General features: G+C 48.8%; 1 protein-coding gene across 2 annotated transcripts in view; it reads right to left on the bottom strand.

Annotated features, from left to right (window-relative positions):
* stard9 (StAR-related lipid transfer (START) domain containing 9) overlaps positions 1–17,574 on the bottom strand; it is a 34,207-nt gene that overhangs the window by 2,021 nt on the left and 14,612 nt on the right. The window contains exons 8-31 of one of the 2 annotated variants that reach the window (XM_078089661.1): positions 17,427–17,569; positions 17,181–17,248; positions 16,880–16,977; positions 16,534–16,752; positions 15,701–15,798; positions 15,531–15,608; positions 15,288–15,362; positions 14,499–14,678; positions 13,537–13,588; positions 13,116–13,241; positions 12,495–12,577; positions 12,229–12,290; positions 11,470–11,663; positions 10,831–11,314; positions 4,350–10,697; positions 4,053–4,247; positions 3,758–3,941; positions 3,309–3,449; positions 3,075–3,174; positions 2,679–2,839; positions 2,533–2,597; positions 2,175–2,377; positions 1,086–1,165; positions 565–723 (exon numbers count right to left, since the gene is read on the bottom strand). In XM_078089661.1, coding sequence (XP_077945787.1) covers positions 565–723; positions 1,086–1,165; positions 2,175–2,377; positions 2,533–2,597; positions 2,679–2,839; positions 3,075–3,174; positions 3,309–3,449; positions 3,758–3,941; positions 4,053–4,247; positions 4,350–10,697; positions 10,831–11,314; positions 11,470–11,663; positions 12,229–12,290; positions 12,495–12,577; positions 13,116–13,241; positions 13,537–13,588; positions 14,499–14,678; positions 15,288–15,362; positions 15,531–15,608; positions 15,701–15,798; positions 16,534–16,752; positions 16,880–16,977; positions 17,181–17,248; positions 17,427–17,569 — 9,596 coding nt within the window. Of the gene's footprint in view, positions 1–564; positions 724–1,085; positions 1,166–2,174; positions 2,378–2,532; positions 2,598–2,678; positions 2,840–3,074; positions 3,175–3,308; positions 3,450–3,757; positions 3,942–4,052; positions 4,248–4,349; positions 10,698–10,830; positions 11,315–11,469; positions 11,664–12,228; positions 12,291–12,494; positions 12,578–13,115; positions 13,242–13,536; positions 13,589–14,498; positions 14,679–15,287; positions 15,366–15,530; positions 15,609–15,700; positions 15,799–16,533; positions 16,753–16,879; positions 16,978–17,180; positions 17,249–17,426; positions 17,570–17,574 lie in introns of both variants that reach the window. The other variant, XM_040199661.2, reaches the window with a different exon arrangement.

Raw genomic sequence — 17,574 nt, forward strand, 5'->3', positions numbered from 1 at the left:
CTGGGGAAGAACAAAGTTAGAAAACCATGACCGCTTTCACATGCAGCGCTGCCTGGCAACAACAAACTGCAAGGACAAACCCAGTTGAAGGTGGAATTGAAGAAACCAACATCACTGTGGTGGCATCTCTCTTTGTGAGCCCACGCAGTAACAAGTCCTTTAGTGATCAAGATGCCATATATATATATATATATATATATATTTGTATTTATGTATACGCTGTAGACCTGCAACCTGCGACCTTTCTTTCATTTGCTAAGAATGTGACCAGCAATGGGGATTCATAATGTCTTTACATGGTTCCTGGCAGAAATCATGCTTTTACAACTTCTAGTGGAGCAGATTTTTATTAATGTATTTAATAAAAATCAAATACAAGAAATCGTGGATTGCAAATTTTTGATTTTACAATCAAAACGACCGGCTGGATTTGATTCCAGCCGAATTTGCAGGTTGCACAGAAGTTACTGGTAATGTTCCCGACCTCTCTGAACGCGCCAAGACCGTTTTCACACACGTGTCATACGGTAATTTGGGATTATGTTTACAGCAACAAAGGCTCACCTGTAGCAAGTAAATGACCCTGGTGGCTTCCTGTCCACTACGTCCGATTGGCTGCAGGATCCAGCAACTGGGCATCATCTCCCCGCGGACGGCATCCACACTTGGACGAGGAAGAGACTCCTCGAACACAGACTGCATTGCCAGCACACACAAGCCCCCCTGAGGCAGAGGGCAAAAGAAAAAGAATTAAAAAAAGAGGCATTCTGATCTGCCGAGAGGAGACTGCACGGGTCAGTGTTGTCGTCCCCCCCCCCCCATCGTTGTTTCTGTGGGCATGTTCTACATGTTATGGATGACCAACTAAATTCCTCGCCGTACCATGAATTGAACTTGATCTAAAAAGACAGCGCCGTCCGATCGTGGTTTCCTGATACACTAATTTGACGGTAAATAGAATTTTCCCGTGGAAACCGAAGTGTGAGTTTGTGAACAGCCCCGCTTCAAATGCTCAGTGGAGCTTATACAAGGGCGACAAGCAGTAATCATCAGGGCCGGCCGGTTGGTTTCGCAGCTGTGCTTACCTGTTTGGACTCGGTGCTGATGCAGCAGAAATCGCGCGGCTGGCTGAGGTGGCAGGCGGACGGATCAGTTAGTGCATAAACTAGAGGAGAGGAATGCAAAGACAATGTGTCAGATAAGAAACATTGCGGATGAAATACTGGAAATGAAAGAAAATATTTGCTATGTACCTGTTTCGCTAAACAAGGTTGCTGTTTAATTCTCTACCATCACAAAAAGGCACATTTCAACCCTGATACAAAAACATGAGACCCGATGATGTTGCAAAGGTGTTAAATGTCACGTACTGCAGGTGTGAGAGCGGAGCTGATGCACTAACTAAGCTAGTCAGTGATGAATGTGACTGTGTACTGTACTATACATAGCTAATGGATGCAGACTCATCAGGATCCATGAACACCCTGCAAAAGTACTAGTTTTGCAGCATAGACAAAAATTACAAAACTTTTCTCTATTTATATACTTGCAACAATACAAATAATATTTGCAAGGTAAACTCTTCCATCGCACACAGCTCACAATGCAAATAACTACTATTTATCTATCCATTTGTCTTATAGACTGCTGCTTCCCTTGATGAGTGTTGCATTCTGATGTTTCAGGTCTACTAAAGTTAACATTATTATTCATCATCTCGCACCCGAGCAACCGAGTACTAACCAGAGGTGGTGAGTACTCAGATTGCAAGTAAAGATACTGCATCCAACATGTAGTATGCGAGTAGAAAGAGCAAAATTTACATTATGTATAAACACTGTACAGAAAACTGTAAAATACAGTATATCAGATAATAAATTATTACATTCAGAATTGGTTGCAATTGATCAACTATAGCAATAGTTAATCCATGAATACACATTATTGTTATACAAGTTAGTTGTATGTTTTAGTGTTTTAATGTAAACTCAAATATATAAAGTAATTAGCAACTATATTTGTCAGATAAAATCAGCAAAATTTACACTGAATTGCTGTGAATTAGAAAAATAAAAAGGCATACAATAAAACCACTTAAGAATTCCTCTCGACTAAGCTTGCTTTATTGTAATGTAAAGGATCTGCGAGGAGGCCAAGCAGACATGGTTGCTCACCCAGCTGGGTGCTGTCATCTAGTGGTCGCGTCCACACAGAACGGACCGACTGATTATACACGTGGCTCTTGGACAGCTGGCAGATTGTGGTCCACAGACTGTCCAGAGGTCTGTCCAGCTCCCCGGCTCCGAGGAAACTATGGACCGACGGGCTGGAGGAGGGCTTGTAGTAAGCCTCGACCCCTTGTTCTTCTCCCTGGTACCTAAATAAACACAGACTTAATATATCAGCAAATGATTGGTATTTATGATTTTAGGAATTCTAGGTAGCTTTTCACTTCACAGCTTTCATCTCTAGAGCTTGGCTTGAAGGTCGATGATTTCGGATGAGTTTATTAAAGAGAATGACTGAGCTCACCTCCAGGCTGCTGTGGCCTTGCCCATCAGCAGGTTTCTTAAATCCCCAGAGGAAGCCAGTCGCACCTGTGAAAGAGAAAGATGATTTAACCTGATTCAAACTTTTAAAAAGGAGTAGAAAATAAAAAGGATCCAGATGTGCATTACCTCATCCAAAGCACGGCCGAGGAGACCGGATGTGATGTCCTGATAGGTCGTGGATATGGAAGAGGAGGATCCAAAGGAGGCGGTGCGTTGACGTGAGCGAGTCGAGGGAGATGAAGTCATAAGGGGCTCAAACCCGCTGACAGGAGGCTCAAGGCGGACATCTAGCAAAACACATGGAATTTCAACACAGAGGGTGTAGTGGTTAAGTACCACACTAGTGACAGACATAGGGGGAAAAATGAAAGAAGGAAACCAGTTTTGTTGTACTTGAATGTCTAAATATGAGGTTGTAGACTGATGCCAATATATAAAAGCCCTCAAACACTGTTTGATGTTACCGGAAAGTAAAAAGAAGATGTCAGTGGTCGTCTTTATTTGAAGGAGTGCGGTCCTTACCATGGGCAGACAGCCAGGCTCTCTGAGACTTCACACTTTGAGGCCCACACATGGGAAGACGTGTCCTGACCTTTAGCCCTTCGTCCTGAAACCCTGAGAACTAAACAGGAACAACGACCCAATTTACCCACTGAACTGCTCCAAAAGAATAATGACATCACTTTGCAGCAAAAACAATCCAAAGCATGAATATGCAATACTGGATTTTCATTTCAGTTATTTAAATCTATTGACCTGTCCAGTCAGAAGGGACCTGTTCCCGTTCTGTAGAGCGTTTCCGCTGTTGTACCCTGATGTTGGTCCAGAGGAAAGACTCAGGCTGGATCCTGTGCATAAGGTGCTGTTGCTGATTCTTGTCCGATGTCTAAGGTCATCCTGACCACACAAGGGGGGGGAGAGGGAGATACCAGGGACATTATAGTGTGGCGTGTCCCTCACAATTCACTTCTCATTCAAATGTACCTTAGTCACTGTAGTAGCAAATGAGGTGTTTAATCAGAGGAAAGTATTTTCTCTGTGATAGATAAATTTATCAAATCCATCCGGCAAAATGTCAGAATTTGCCAGAATTAACAAACCTAACAATTTCACAGTTATCTTTGGCTCAGAGAAATAAACAATTATAAATAAAACAGTTTATTGTGTATGAACTCTTATTGTGTAGCGTGTGATAAAAAACTGACCCTGACTTCCTGAAACAGGGCCTGTTGCTGAAGCCTCTTCTTCTCCTGCTCAGTCCTCTCTCGCAGTCGTTCTCGCGCCTTGGCGATCTCTGTCCTGGCCTCCTCTCGGGCGCGGCCGTAGTCGCGCAGCAGCTGCTTAATGTCTGACGGACAGTGGCTCTCTCCTCGTGGGGGTGGTGGTATTCTGTCGTTTAGATAATTCGGCGTAAACTCAGTCCCGTTTTCCAACGTGAAAGCCTGAAATCAATAGACTCATGTTGAAAACGTAGAGCCGATACGGCCGGGGAAGTCTCACCTGCTCGCCTCTTGGCGGAGCTGTTGCAGTGACTCTTTATGGCGACCGGCCGTGGCGGCGCGCGCCGTGGCGGTGGCAGCTGCCTCTTGTGGAGACGAGCGAGGATGTTGGCTGGGACTGAGACTCCGAGCCCTCCGCTGGGTCTGGAGACGCTCCTCCCTCTCCTGCCTAGAACCCTCGATACTCCTGCGGTGTCTGAGAGGAACAATGAATACAGAAACACAAAAGGAGAGCTGTAAAACGACACATCACGATCACGATCAGAACAAAGAGCGTTTGGGTCCTTTGCGTCCTCACCTGTCATACAGCTGCCGTTTGGTAGGCACGCAGGTCTGCGGCTCCGCCTCTTCTCTGCTCCGCGGGGACAGCATCTTCAGCAGCGTGTCCGTCTGCCCGAGGCCGTAGTGCAGCTTGGCCTCCGTCCGCTCCACGGTCAGAGGCGCCGGGTTCATGTTGAGGCTGACGGTGGCCATCACCTGCTCTCGCTCCTGTCGCAGCCTCTCGATCTCTCGGGCCCTTCCGACGCCATGCTCGCCGGTTCCCTCGGTGGAGCCGCAGCTCTCCGTGGAGCCAAGCGGGCCCGGCTTGTCGGAGGCCTTCGATCGCTGAAGGCTGATGCCCGACCAGTTGGTGAACTTGTTGTGCATGGGCAGGTCCTCCGGGGCTGCCGGGCGCCGCGGAGGCTGGCACACGCCAGTGACGGGCTCGACGTTCACCAGGACGTCCGTGTCGCACTCGCTGGGCGCCAGCGACGCCGCGTCGTCCTCTTGGAGTCGGGCGGTCCGGCGACTGACCGGGGACGAACTGCGAGGATCGGCGCAATCGACAGAATCGACCGCGGGCCTTGTGGAGCTTGATGTTTGGTTCTGATGTGTAGCTTCAGCCCGTTGTTTGTGCACTTCATCGGCTCTCGATGCAGGAGAGATGTGGCTCTGCATGGTTAAACTGTTTGTTGAAGTAGAGGTCCTCCACTGCTGAGAAGAACTCGGCCATTTTGAGTCGCTGTGGGAAACACTCCTCAGGTCAGCGTCGGCATATCGAACGCTTAGAGGGCGACTCGTTTCCTTCGCCATCCCAAGGGAGGCAGATTCTGAGGAGACGTCCAAATCGCGCCGCGGTATCCGCTCACCCTCTGAAACGGATGAGCGAGCCGATGGTTGGCTGGACAACGCGCCGCCGCCGCCATCGCTCTCAGAGTTCTGGGGTTTAATTAGGACGGATTGGTTTCCTTTCCTCCTCGTGCGTAGACCTGTTCCCACAGTACGGATGGGAGACGACGCGCGGTCGGTGAACGCCACTTGTTTCTCTAAAGAAAGCGGCGGGTCATTTCTCAAAGAGGGACAGGGATTCTCTTGATGGCTGTTTTTTACAGATGTCCTGCGAGCAACTTCGTGCGGGCTCTGCTTTGAGCCCCGTGAAGGAGCCGGCACTAAGCGTCGGCGACATTCGCCCGCCGTCTTGAGAGGAGGCGTCTTATTCTCTGACGGGGAGGCGGGCCTTTTTGCCGCGGCAGAGTCTGGGGACTCGAGGACGACCTCAGAGCCGATCACCTTGACGATCACATTGACCTCGTGGGATATGGACCCTTCGCTGGGCATTCCATCGGCAGCGGCTTCCCTCTCCGTCTGGACCCCCACATCAACGGCCGTTTGGGTGGAGCGATCCCTCCGCGCGCGGTCGCCGTGAGGGATGCTGCTATTGGACATGCTGACGCTCGTCGTCCGCCTTGAACTCGGACTGGACTTGAGGCCCTCGCCCGTCCTCATTCCCTGCACGTCTCCTAGCAGGTCCGAGGTGCTGTCGATCAGCTTTGAGAGGCGAGCCGACATGTTTTCCATGCTGGCCCACGTCGGACATTCCTTCATTCCCACTTTGGTTTTCTGTGCCCCTGGTACATCCGTGTTGCTCCTTTTGTGCCGCTCTCTCTTCGTCGGGCCGTCGCCATTTACCGCCCGAAGACCGCGCTCAGTCTGAGTGCCGTGCTCGCACGTGCTGCTCCTCCTCCGGGCGGCTCCCTCGCTTCCCTTGGAGTCTCGCTCGGACGAGCACGCGGGCCTAATTTCATGCATCCGCCAGGAGTTGTCACCGAAAGTGTCGGGAGCGCCGTTACTCGAAGAGCTACCCGCCGCCGTCAGGCCACCAGCGGCGGCTCGCTGACGGGTTTCACTGCCTTGCTCCTTATAGTCCTCCATGCTGCTGAGCGTGCTGGAGAGCCCCTTGTGGGTGGCGTAAGCGCTCAAGTGCGAGTAGAAGGGCGAGTTCTGCCCATTCAAACCGTTGTCGACACTGCAGCATCTCGCCATGCGTTTCTCGGCGCTGTTCAAGAGCGGCGTTTTAGAGGACAGGTCGGCGGCGCTTCCGTAGGCGGGGTTCTTGTGGCAGTGTTGGTTTGAGTCCTCGCCCTGCCACTGGTGGACGAACGGGTTGATGTCGCTGGAGGCGAAATGCATCGGGGGGTCCTGGTGCGGTCCACCTTTCTTTGCACACAGGATGATTTCTTCCGAATGGGTCCTTTGAGGAGCGTCTATTGTTTGGTTGTTGTCTCTGCAAGCTTTGACCTCACTTTTACCCGGAGTTCCGGCAGAGCAAGTCTTCATTTTAGATTTCCTCGCTGACTCCGTAGCACACATATCCGCATCCTGGCTCCGAGCGCCGAGCTTTACCCATTTCGATGAGGGACGGCTGTGATGCACTCTGGGGGTTTTGTCGTCCTCCTTGTCCTCATCTGAGGACTTAGGAGAGGACTCAGTGGAAGACATGGGATGAGTCTGGATCTTACTCTTTCTCAACCTCTTTGACTTGGCCATTTTAGACACGAGAGGAGATCCGTTCTGCTGGTCAGCTGGTGCAGGTGCCTTAAGCGGAGGAACCGCTTTGGACATCACAGATCCGTAGCAACCGGCACGTTTGACGGCATTCCCCTGCGGCTTTTGGCGTTGCAGCTCCACAGAACCAGAAATACTCGCTTCGTGTTTTGACTCTGCAAAGAGCCTTGGAGTCTCTTCGTCGTTTAGCATGAAGTAATCTGGTTGGCTGTCAATTTGAGCGTCCTTAACAAATGTGCACACTGAATTTGATCCATGTTGGCAATCGTTGTGGTAATTCATATTCACCACACAGGTCTGAGTAAAGCCCCTTGAATGAGTCGGTATGGAACTGGCCTCCTCCTGTGCTGTGACACTGGGTCCACCTCCTCGTGAGTGGTCGGTTTCCCCATTTCCATCACGGACAGTAGAAACCCAGAGGCATTTCGTGGAGGCAGGTGTGTTCTGGCTGCAGTGACGTCTGTGCGGTTCGAACGGACGGGTCGATGTGCCCTCCGTACTGACATCTCTTTCCTGGTTACACCCACAGTTTTCTTCTGCACCACCCAGAGTGGGAGGTGTTCCCCGGCGTACTTGGTGAAGCTCAGGAGTGAAAGCAGGGCCATCCACCAAAGAGCTCCGTGTGTCCACTTCATTCCAGCGTGTATCGCCGATGGTGGGATGAAGACGGGATGTTCCTTTTTGTCTACCTGAATCATTTGTTTCTCTGCACAAAGCATCTTTCCCCACGGCGTTTCCTTTGGACTCAATGTAGGAACGGCTAGTGGAGGACGAGCTAGGGGACTGCAAAGTGGGGTTGCCGGTAGAGTGCTCGGACTCCTTCCGGCTGTTGGGGTTCATGTTTAATTGGACGTTGTTATTTGGGACACAATGAGAGGTTACCGGCTTGTTTGATAGCGCATCACAGACGTCGTGCACATGGTCGACGTTCTGTGTTGCTTCAGCACATTTAAGCATGTGGCTCTCATGGCTAGTGCTTGATTCGGTTGGCAGATCTGACGCCAGGTGTTTACTGTTGCCCACTGCGTTTTCCCTCTTGATCCGATCAGGTGCAAGGCATCCTTCGGGGATTGTTCCTTTCATCACCTGATCACTCACTTTCTCTCTCAGCTGGACTTCTTTCCATCCAGTTTCATCACGTTTTGGGCCAAAATGACTCGCGGGGGACGACAGGGCACGCATGCTTTGAGTCCTGCTCTTCCTATCATCCTCGATGCCAATCAATGACAATCTCATGTGCTCTTCGACCACTTCTGCGATTCTCAGGTCAATGGCGCTACAAATAGCCTCCGACTTGCATACGTGTTTTATACTTTCTTGACGTCTTCTGGGTTTATCAAGTGGTGATTCCCCCTCTTTTGTTTCTGCAGCTACGTCCTCAATTGCTTTGTCTCCCTTCTCGTCTACTTTGCGCTCTCCTGCAGAGGATCCGCTCCGAGAACCGCTGTCACCGCACTCAGAGTCATTAAAGATCTCTCCAGGGTTCTTTCCCATGGGATCAGAAACCGGCGGCGCCTCCGCGCCTTCCCTAAAGCTGCCATCAGGGGAAACGGAATGAAATCCGGAGCCGTCAGCTTCCACGTCAGATTGTTCCCCGGTTGAGTCACTGTTGTTATGGTCATCAGGAAAATCTTCTTCCCGATCGTCAACTGGTGCAGTGAAGGAAGTTAGCACCTCACTGCCGTTGCTCCTCTTCGGAATTTTCAGGCTACCTATGAAAGCATCCCGCCGGCCTTTGTTCCTCTTCCTGGAATTTTTACAAGAGGATTTAACAAGCTCCTGCTGTAGTGCAATATGGTGCTCAGTCAGAGCTTCTTTGGTTTCAGCCTCATCCAACATTTTGTCCCGCGTAGACGATAAATGTTTGGTGTTCCGAAGGTCAGATCGGTTCATATTTTTCAACTTTTCTGTTGCACCATCTGTTCTGCTTAGTACTTCATCTTCAGACAACGGTTTGAGGACCCGTACAGGGTCACTTTTTAATAATTGAACATGGCTGGTATCAGAGAGCGGCGGGACGGTTTTACAACCTGACCGGCACATTTCGTCTGCTGCCACCATGTCGGGCACATCCAGCAGCACCTGAAGCAGGTTTACTTGGGTGACTTGTTGTTTATTGTAGAGGATCTCGGTGGGCGGCACACGAGCGCTTCGAGGTTCTGACGTCAGCACGAGGTCTGGACTTTTGATGCTGCGGTCCGGAGTATCCATAGCTGCGTTCCCCGTATTCTCCATTTGCTCCACACAACGTCCTTCCTGCTCCAGGGCTTCCTCTGGTGAGGTTAGAACCTGGGAGCCTAACGTTTCAGATGTGCCCCATACAATTTCCCAACCGTGATCCTGCACGGTTACATTTACACCCTTAGTGCTGGTGGATGCGGAGCTGGGTCCACTCGGACAGTCCGAGAGGGTCATACTGTTTGGACTGGGACTGCTGCTGCTGCTCTCTACACCCGTGAACACTTGTAAAGGGAGAGAATCCCTGTGAATCCTGGGACTGTCTGCTGCGGAGGAGGACCAGGCATCGGTGAGGGCCAGCACGTTGTCCGGCTCCTTCACACTGCAGCTGCTCAAGGAGCGTGGGCTGATGGTGGAAGTGGTCTGCATGTCCCCAAAGCCCTCAGTCGGGTTGGGAACACCTGCTACTAACGAGTCGTGGGAAGGAGGCCTTGTTGTGGCACCGCTTTGTCTTGATTTCGGGGGACTTTGCCGGCTCCAGTACGCCTCGCCTCGGATCACCGGAGCTTTCTGACAGCTGTTCCAGTCCGGACCGATCTCTGGGGTTCTCTGGTGCCGCGCCGAGGAAAGGGAGCATTCCGTCAGCACTGTCGAGTGTCTCCCACTGCCCTCCCCAACCAAGGAGTCTTCAGACATCTGGCTGTCCTCGCTCTCTACTTCACTCGAAGCCGCTTCCTCGCGTCTCAGCTGCTGCGCGAGGGCCGTCACGTAAGCAGAGGACAGCGAGTCGAGAGAGAAGAGGCTCTCGCAGTCTGACGTTACTTCATCCCTCTCCTCCGGCTCCTCCTCCCATCCCATCAATCCCTGTTGTCTCTGGACCCACGTGCTGGTCTTGCTCATCAGAGCCTCAGTACTGCGCCAGCGCTTGGGTTTAACGTCCTCAAACACAGTCCTTTGGTCGAGCTCCTCACACGAGACAGCCGCCCTAACAACACATTGTCTCCGGCTCAGCTTGGTGTCTTTAAGGATCCCATCTCTTCTTTGCCTCCAGGGAAACTGGCTTGCTATCTTCCTCAGAGGTTTGGGGTTTCGTCTTCCACTCACAATAGTTGGGGGTTTCCTAAATACTTTGGAGAGAGACGTTTTTAACGTGGGCCCAAGAGAACAAGAGACGGTCTTCTGAATGGTTTCCAGTCCTTTGTTACCTGCGTGGGGAAGATTTATCTCATTCCCCCGGGAGACAATCTGAGAACTGGTTTTGCAAGCTGTGGTTCCTTGTGTGTTTTCTTTGCAGGCTTTCTGCAAAGTAGTACCATGTGGCGACTTGAGAGTCCCTGTTGAGTTCTGATCCAATCTGTTCTTAAAAGACAGTTCTCGGTTCGGCAGCAGAGGTTTTCTCTCTGGTCGTTCCCGGATGGGCTGAGCTTGGAGCTCCTCTCTGCCGGTTGGTCGGAGGTTTTCGGAGGAGTTTGCTCTTCTGCGGCCGGCTTCACTTTGTCCCGAGGAGAGCGAACCGGAACAACTCTGGGTTCTTTCTCGAGGAAGACACTCATCGGAAACCCACTTCCTGCCGTCAATGGCATCCGAGGCTGTGGAGGAATTCGACGTCAGTTCTGTGGATCTGTTTCTCTTGAGGAAGTGCCTGTTGTAGGGAGGGAACAGAAAAGACCAGAAAGGATATTTATGTACGAGCCGTGTGACCAACATGACCTGAAGCATTTTGGTATGGACTAACCCATGAAAAAAGTCGACAGGTTTAACGACTGCGTGTTTACCTAAAGATGGGGGTGTTATGTGGGTAAAGCCGAGACAGAATATCCGCCGAGAACGAGTGTCTACGAGAAGCGAGCGATCTTCCTCTGGGCGCTGTGGGGGAGCCCAGATTGGGAGACTGTGGGCTGTCGAGTCCCGCAGGCAGGGCCCCCTCCAGCCGCTGCAACTCCCGCTTTGCCTCCAACAGACGCCGCTTGCGGGCGACCCTCTCCAGCTGGTAGTGCAACGTCTTCCGACGGATGCGGCTCTCGGAGCGGCGGAGGGCGTGATGCTTCAGTAGCTCCTCCTGCACCGCCCTCTTCCTGGCCCGTATGACCACGGATGGTCGATCTACCGTCCGACCTTCCTGGCTCCCACGCGCAGGACTCGCCACTGGCTCCGGGGTGAGGCTCGAGGGGACGAGGTCCGTCTGGACTCCGGACTCTCGGGTGATTCTCAGCTCTGTGGTTGTCAGACGCTGTTTCTCCTGAAGAATCCACTGCTTGACTGTTGGGGGAAGATTTACAGAAGGAAATCATCATGTGAGAATATCTTACTAATGAAGTGATTTCAAATCATTCTGCGGTGCTTATCCAATATATCTTGTATTTTGGCTTTGATTTTGAAAGTTGATAGTGATGACGGCTGGACAGAGGACTTACTCTCACAGTGCTGCTGTCGGAGGTGGGCCTGCTCCCTCTCCAGCTCCCTCTCAGCCCTCCTCTGTTCAGCCTGAATCTCATGTCGCAAACTCTCCACATAGCGCTGCTGCTCCTCCACACGCTGCCTCGCAGTGGGCTCCTCAGTGGGGGAGACACCGGCACCCAGCTGGTCTGGGAGCTTCACATCTTCGACACTACAAAATAGGCACATAGAGGGAAGGTAAAGAGGGAGACTGTGAAAGTAAAAAAGCAATCCAAACACCAGACAGTGCAATTTAACGTCTAGAATTTAGCAGTTAGGTGGTGGCGGGTTTGAAGTAAATTAAACTGTCGTTGGTTTTCAGTTCAGCGTCTCAGTAGTAACCAAGCAACGGCTGAGCCTGTTCCATAAACAGCTGAAGGGGATTGTTCAGGAAGGTGGGGGCAACTGGAAACGCATGATGCATCCCAACAACTGAACTGAAAGACGCATAAAGCATTGACCTATTTCTGCAGCATAAATGTGACACATTACATATCCCTAATTATCAAATATGTATGCAGCATGTTGGCCGTGCACGGCACACTGTATACTCAGAGTGACTATAGACCGGATAAATGTATCCAACGATAACAAGGTCCTTATACTAAAGTTTTCAAGTATTCAATATATACAAGAGTAAACAAAGCAAAGTATACAACCATTTCAAATATTGTGCTCGTAGTTTTATGCCTCATTGACCTTTGTTCTGTGAATATGTTTTTGGTGGCAGTGTTTACCTGTGATCCAGGGTCATGGGGCAAAGGTCGATGTAGGTGCAGGTCATGCCACCTTCACTTGCCTGAGAACAAGAGGAGACGAAGTGTGTAATTTCCAAGGAATATAGAAAATAAACATCACAGCTGTGCTCAAATATATTGCAAAAGTGAAGTAAAACAATATTGTGGGTCACTAGCTCCACAGTATGTAAATTACAGGATCTCATTCATCTGCTACTGGCATCATAAACATCAGCATCATCATCATCTTCATCTCAAACACCCACCCGCCTGCGTTCCCGGAGGACAGCCGCCTCGGCTGGGTGGTTGAAGCGGAACTTGTGAACTCCTCCCAAGGTGATAACTGTCCCTGGAGACACAGAGAGAGACATAGCTCTTTCATATTCATGAGTATGTGGTTCAGTGCAGGAGGGGGGCATGGGGGTATATGCGTGTCTATACGTTTACCCTGGGGGAGAAGTGTGCCTGCACATGTACATTTCAATAATAAAATCTGTTTACTGCATGTTGTTATCCTACGTCAACATAGATATGATTTATATACTTGCATAGTTCAACAATCGCTGGTATAGTATGGGTAGTATACCCAATACATTTATTTACACACATTAATTATTTCTCTAGGTGGTTGTTTTTCAAAGTGAGCAGGAAAGGCTGCCATTATGGTGCAATTGTAAAAAAGAAAAAGATGAAGATGTTCTCAGTGTCTTAACAATGCAAGAACAAGTACTAATGGATAATTGAAATGTTACGGCTCATAAACCTTAATGAATCAAGCAGCATGGCCATCAAAACACTATTCAAAAACAGCCTGTTCGGTTTGACTACAAAACGCGGCGGGAACCAGACAACATGAACCAACTGGTGGGTTCAGGACGTACGCTGACCTTGAGCCAGTCTGCAGGGTTCAGTGACCTCCCGGTCGTTGAGCGAGCAGGCGCAGCCCGGCAGCGGTCTGAGCGTTACCACACCTCCCTTGTTTTCAACCACACAACTGGCGCCGCCCGGCACAACTAGGAACACCATGCAGAAGAAACACAGCCGCACATAGCGAGTCAGAAAGCTGTTCAGATACTCTTCTTTTGAATGTATTCAACGTGCAGTACCACACTGTGCATATATTCCGCCATGTTTTATGTGTGTTTTGTCTAAGAAGCTGCCGGTTTGCAGACTTTCTACTCTGGGACAGTGCAGGGCGCAAGATGTCTTGAGAATTTCCACTTATTTAAGGTGCAAACAGTAAAGAAAAAAATCGTATGCGGTTGCAGCTGGATGAGGAAACATGGAGATCAATGAATAAATAAATACCTATTTGTGGTTTTTCAAACGGATCCTGAGGTCCTATGTGGGTGAGTCCTTCCTGTTAGAAAGAGGCATTGTGTAAACATGGCAGTTATATTTAAAATCAATATAAACAAAAACATAAAAAAAGAAAAACTGGTGTAATCTGGATATTAGCCGGTTGTGCTGAAAAAGAGCAAGCAATAGTGGATATAATGATACACAATGATTTTACACAATGATCCTATGACAACCATTGTCCCTTTTAATCACAAACTTAGCCGACAGTGAAAACTTAATTTGTTGACTTTGAAGTCTTATCTAATGGGATTATAGGCTTTCTTATGCGGTGTCAAGACCACATGTGTTCCCAGGTGGCCTCGGCTCTTCGCGTGGAGCAAACACTAATTGTCAGGCTTGAGGGTATGCTTGTCATTGTCAGAATCAGGACAGCTTAAGCTCCCTCGAGTCCTAGCCGCAGAGCTAAGAGCCTCTCATCCAGCAGAGCTTTATGCAACGCCGAAGACAAACACGTACGGAGACGGGAGATCGACAGGACAGTTGGAGGGTAGAGAGAAAAGAAAGTAGAAACGCACCTTTTCCCAGGAGGTTTTCTAGCAGAACAAAGAGAAATAGTGGGAGAAGGAGGAAGGGGGAAGAATCTAGAGGAAAAAAGGAGATTAAAATGGTTTAGTCAGGACAGATGACGCATCAGTAACTTGAGAGTTGAAGGAAAGAAGAGCAAATGTAAAGAATGTCAGTATGTAAGAGTTTGCACCGTGTTGTTCAAATGAGTGACGTGTCAGTGGGAATGAAAAGAAATGCACAAAGAAGAAGACACACAGCGAAAGAACATACACAACACCAGCTACTACAACAGTGATGATGATCATTTCAATACTCAAATGAGTATTCCAAAAATCACACTAAAAAAGCAAACAATTAAAAAAGAAATACGAAACATACAAGATTTCCTCGAAAACCCATACCCTGAGGTGATAGAAGACGACTCCGGTGCTGAGAACATCTCCATCGAGAGCGACCAGGTGCGGTCGGAGGGAGTTGATGAGGAACCCGGCCCGGTCTCGGTTGACGTCCACGCCGTACTGTTCCAGCAGCTCCTTCTTGTCTCTCCAGCTCTCCGACCAGTCCTTCGTCAGCTGCTCCACCTGAGCAGGAGAGGTGGATGAGGACGATGAAGGAAGGCAATAAATGCGCTCTGCTGCTATTCCAACTACAAACGATTATTTTCCAATTCTAACTGTAAAGTCTGAAGAAAAAAACTACAGTGTGGCAAGAAATACAGATGTGTCCAGATTCTTGTGATATTAATCTGCTTCCATTCACGGTGACACGGGTGAGGAGGTGAGTGGATTCCTGTTTATGGAGCGCAGTACAACATTTGCATTCGCATTTACATCGGCATCCCTCACTGAGAAGATCGCTTTTCTAAAAAGAAAGATGTCAGAAGACAATTAGAGACAATTAGAAGGTAATAATCATAAAATCTATTGAAATTTGTATTTTACGTACTTTGCGCCAACTGATCTTTAAGTCCATTTCATGGACATCTACAAATATATCTGCACATATTTCTACCTTTTCAAATACCTTGTTGCCTAACAAGAGCTTAAAATTTAAGACCTGCCAAAAAAGCTTTGTCATTCATGCGTTTTTTTAGATGACGCATCAATCAACAGGGCGTCAAAGAGGTCATAGCTAGTAGTCATCACGGGGTGAGAGTGTGTGTGTGTGTGTGTGTGTCCACGCCGTGTTACCTTGAGTTCGTTCTGATGCACAATATCAGAAAGATTTCCATCCCTCTCATCGCTCAGGGATGGACTGAGATTACGCTGCTGTCAATCAAAAACATTCAACAGTCAACATACTGAGCAAAAGCTAAAATGTGACATGCGTTACAACGCCGTCAATCCATCTTTACCATCCGGGGGATTAAAGATGTCACAGAGACACAAGAAAGGGAACCCCGCAGGGGCTGTGATGAAAAAAGGTGCCCGTACCATTTCAAAGCTGAGCAGCATGCTCTTCAGCCTGTCAATCTCTTCTCTCAGTTCCCGGATCAGCCGAACGCTGGCATCCTGCACGCAAATAGAAAGCTCACATGAACCCACTAAAAACGTTGGGATCAAACGTTAAAGTCTTTGCATCTGTCTCCACAACAACCACTGACCTCGTTAACCCGGGGCTTGTTGATGATGTTTTTGGCATGGCCGGCATAGCGCAGCGTGCTGAGGGTCTCGTTGTAGCTGCTAGAGGAGGGCGAGACGGCTACGACACAAACACACACACAGAAAATCATGAGGGAGATTTAAAAAAAGGGCCGTGCCAGTGGTTTTACATTACTGGAAACTATTTCCCCAAGAAAGCCAGGTATTAGATTACATACAAAAACAGACCTTGCAGACAACAGCATTTTGTTTCTTCACGATAAATGATTCCTTTTTTTCCATGCTTGCCTTTAGGGCTTGATATAGATATTAAACAAGTGTTCGGTTAAAGCTTTAAAAGATAAACAGGCAATTTATAGTTAATACAGAGTAAAAATTTGTGTTTGTAAAAATTTGTATTTACTGTTAATACAGAGTAAATACAAATCATGGGAAAGCATCATTTAGTTACTACGCAACAAACAGCTGGAATAAACTTCCTGAAGATTTAAGACTTGCCCCAACTCTGACCACGTTTAAAACAAGACTGAAAACTTTTATATTCAGCTTTGCCTTCTGCTAAATTTTACCTACATTGCAATTTTAACCTCTGCCTTTAATTAAACAATTTAAATAAGATTTTAATTTATAATTTTATTTGCTGTTTTTAATTGTCTTTTAATTCCTGCATTTTATTTTCACTTTATTGTATGAAATGTTATGATGTGAAGCACTTTGAGTCTGCCTTGTGTATGAAAAGCGCTATACAAATAAACTTGCCTTGCCTTAATGAAGGCAAAACAGACCAAAATCCCAGCCATGCACCTTTCACAATGCTGACATCTGCTTCACTTACTGGCAATCATGATGGTCTTAGAGTTGCCGCCCAGGCTGTCTTTCAGCAGCCAGGTTAGCACCGAGTCTCTGTAGGGGATGAAGCAGTGCCTCCTCCCTCCTCCTCCTCCTCCTCCTCCTCCTGACAGGGAGCTGCTGTGGCTGCCCACCGTGCTGCCGTCGCCCTCAGAGGCCATGCTGTTGATACTCTGACAGCTGCTGGACATCTGGGAGTTCTGTGCTGTGGAGGCATCGGCGAGTACACAGGTTGATGGATTTTTCAGGAGAGACGGGAATGCTGCGAGGAAGTGTGCAAGGTCGACAGGTATCGCGGCTAGATTTCATTGCTCCGCGCGGTCTTAGTTTACCAAGAGCGGATATGACGATGCCCAAAGTGACGAGCGACTTGTTGATGTTGGAGCCCTCCGTCAGTCTGTCCCTGCAGTAGTGCGGGTCGGCTCGCTCGCTGTCAGACACAACGTGAAAGCAATGTGAGGTTCATGTCCCGCGCATTCATTAAAAACAGAGACTATCAAATACAAAAAAAAAAAGTGTGGAATTGAACATTATTTGAAATCCAAGAGGGCATGAGCCAAAGTCCACTAGGGGGCAGTTTAGTCAATGACTGTCTCAAACACACACACACAACAGAAGTAAATATCCATTCACCTTCCAGCCAAGTCCACCAGGTTTATCTTGCTGACAGTTTCGGAGGGATGGTTATTTTCTAGGATTGCCTTTGGAGAAAAGAAAAGAGGAATCAGACGGGAAAACTGCAAGTACTGACAAACAAAGCACCTGAAAATAGATACTGACAATAATAAACTGCTTATGACCAATAGTTGTCAAACGCGAGACAGTGATCACTAGCAGAGCGACTGATTGGCTGGTTGGAGCGCCGGAAGAGATGCTGACCTGCGTGTACTGGATGGTGAAGATGGCGTGCGATCTGCTGCTGGCATCGTGGTTGTGAGTTGCCGCGGTGATTCGGTTGGCGATGCCTTGCTCCAAAAGGTCCATGGCCTGCTTGCAGTCCGACACCACGTGCTGGGACAAGTCTGAA

Source organism: Gasterosteus aculeatus, chromosome 15, assembly GCF_964276395.1.
Source record: "Gasterosteus aculeatus chromosome 15, fGasAcu3.hap1.1, whole genome shotgun sequence".
In the NCBI taxonomy this organism is placed as follows: Eukaryota; Metazoa; Chordata; class Actinopteri; order Perciformes; family Gasterosteidae; genus Gasterosteus; species Gasterosteus aculeatus.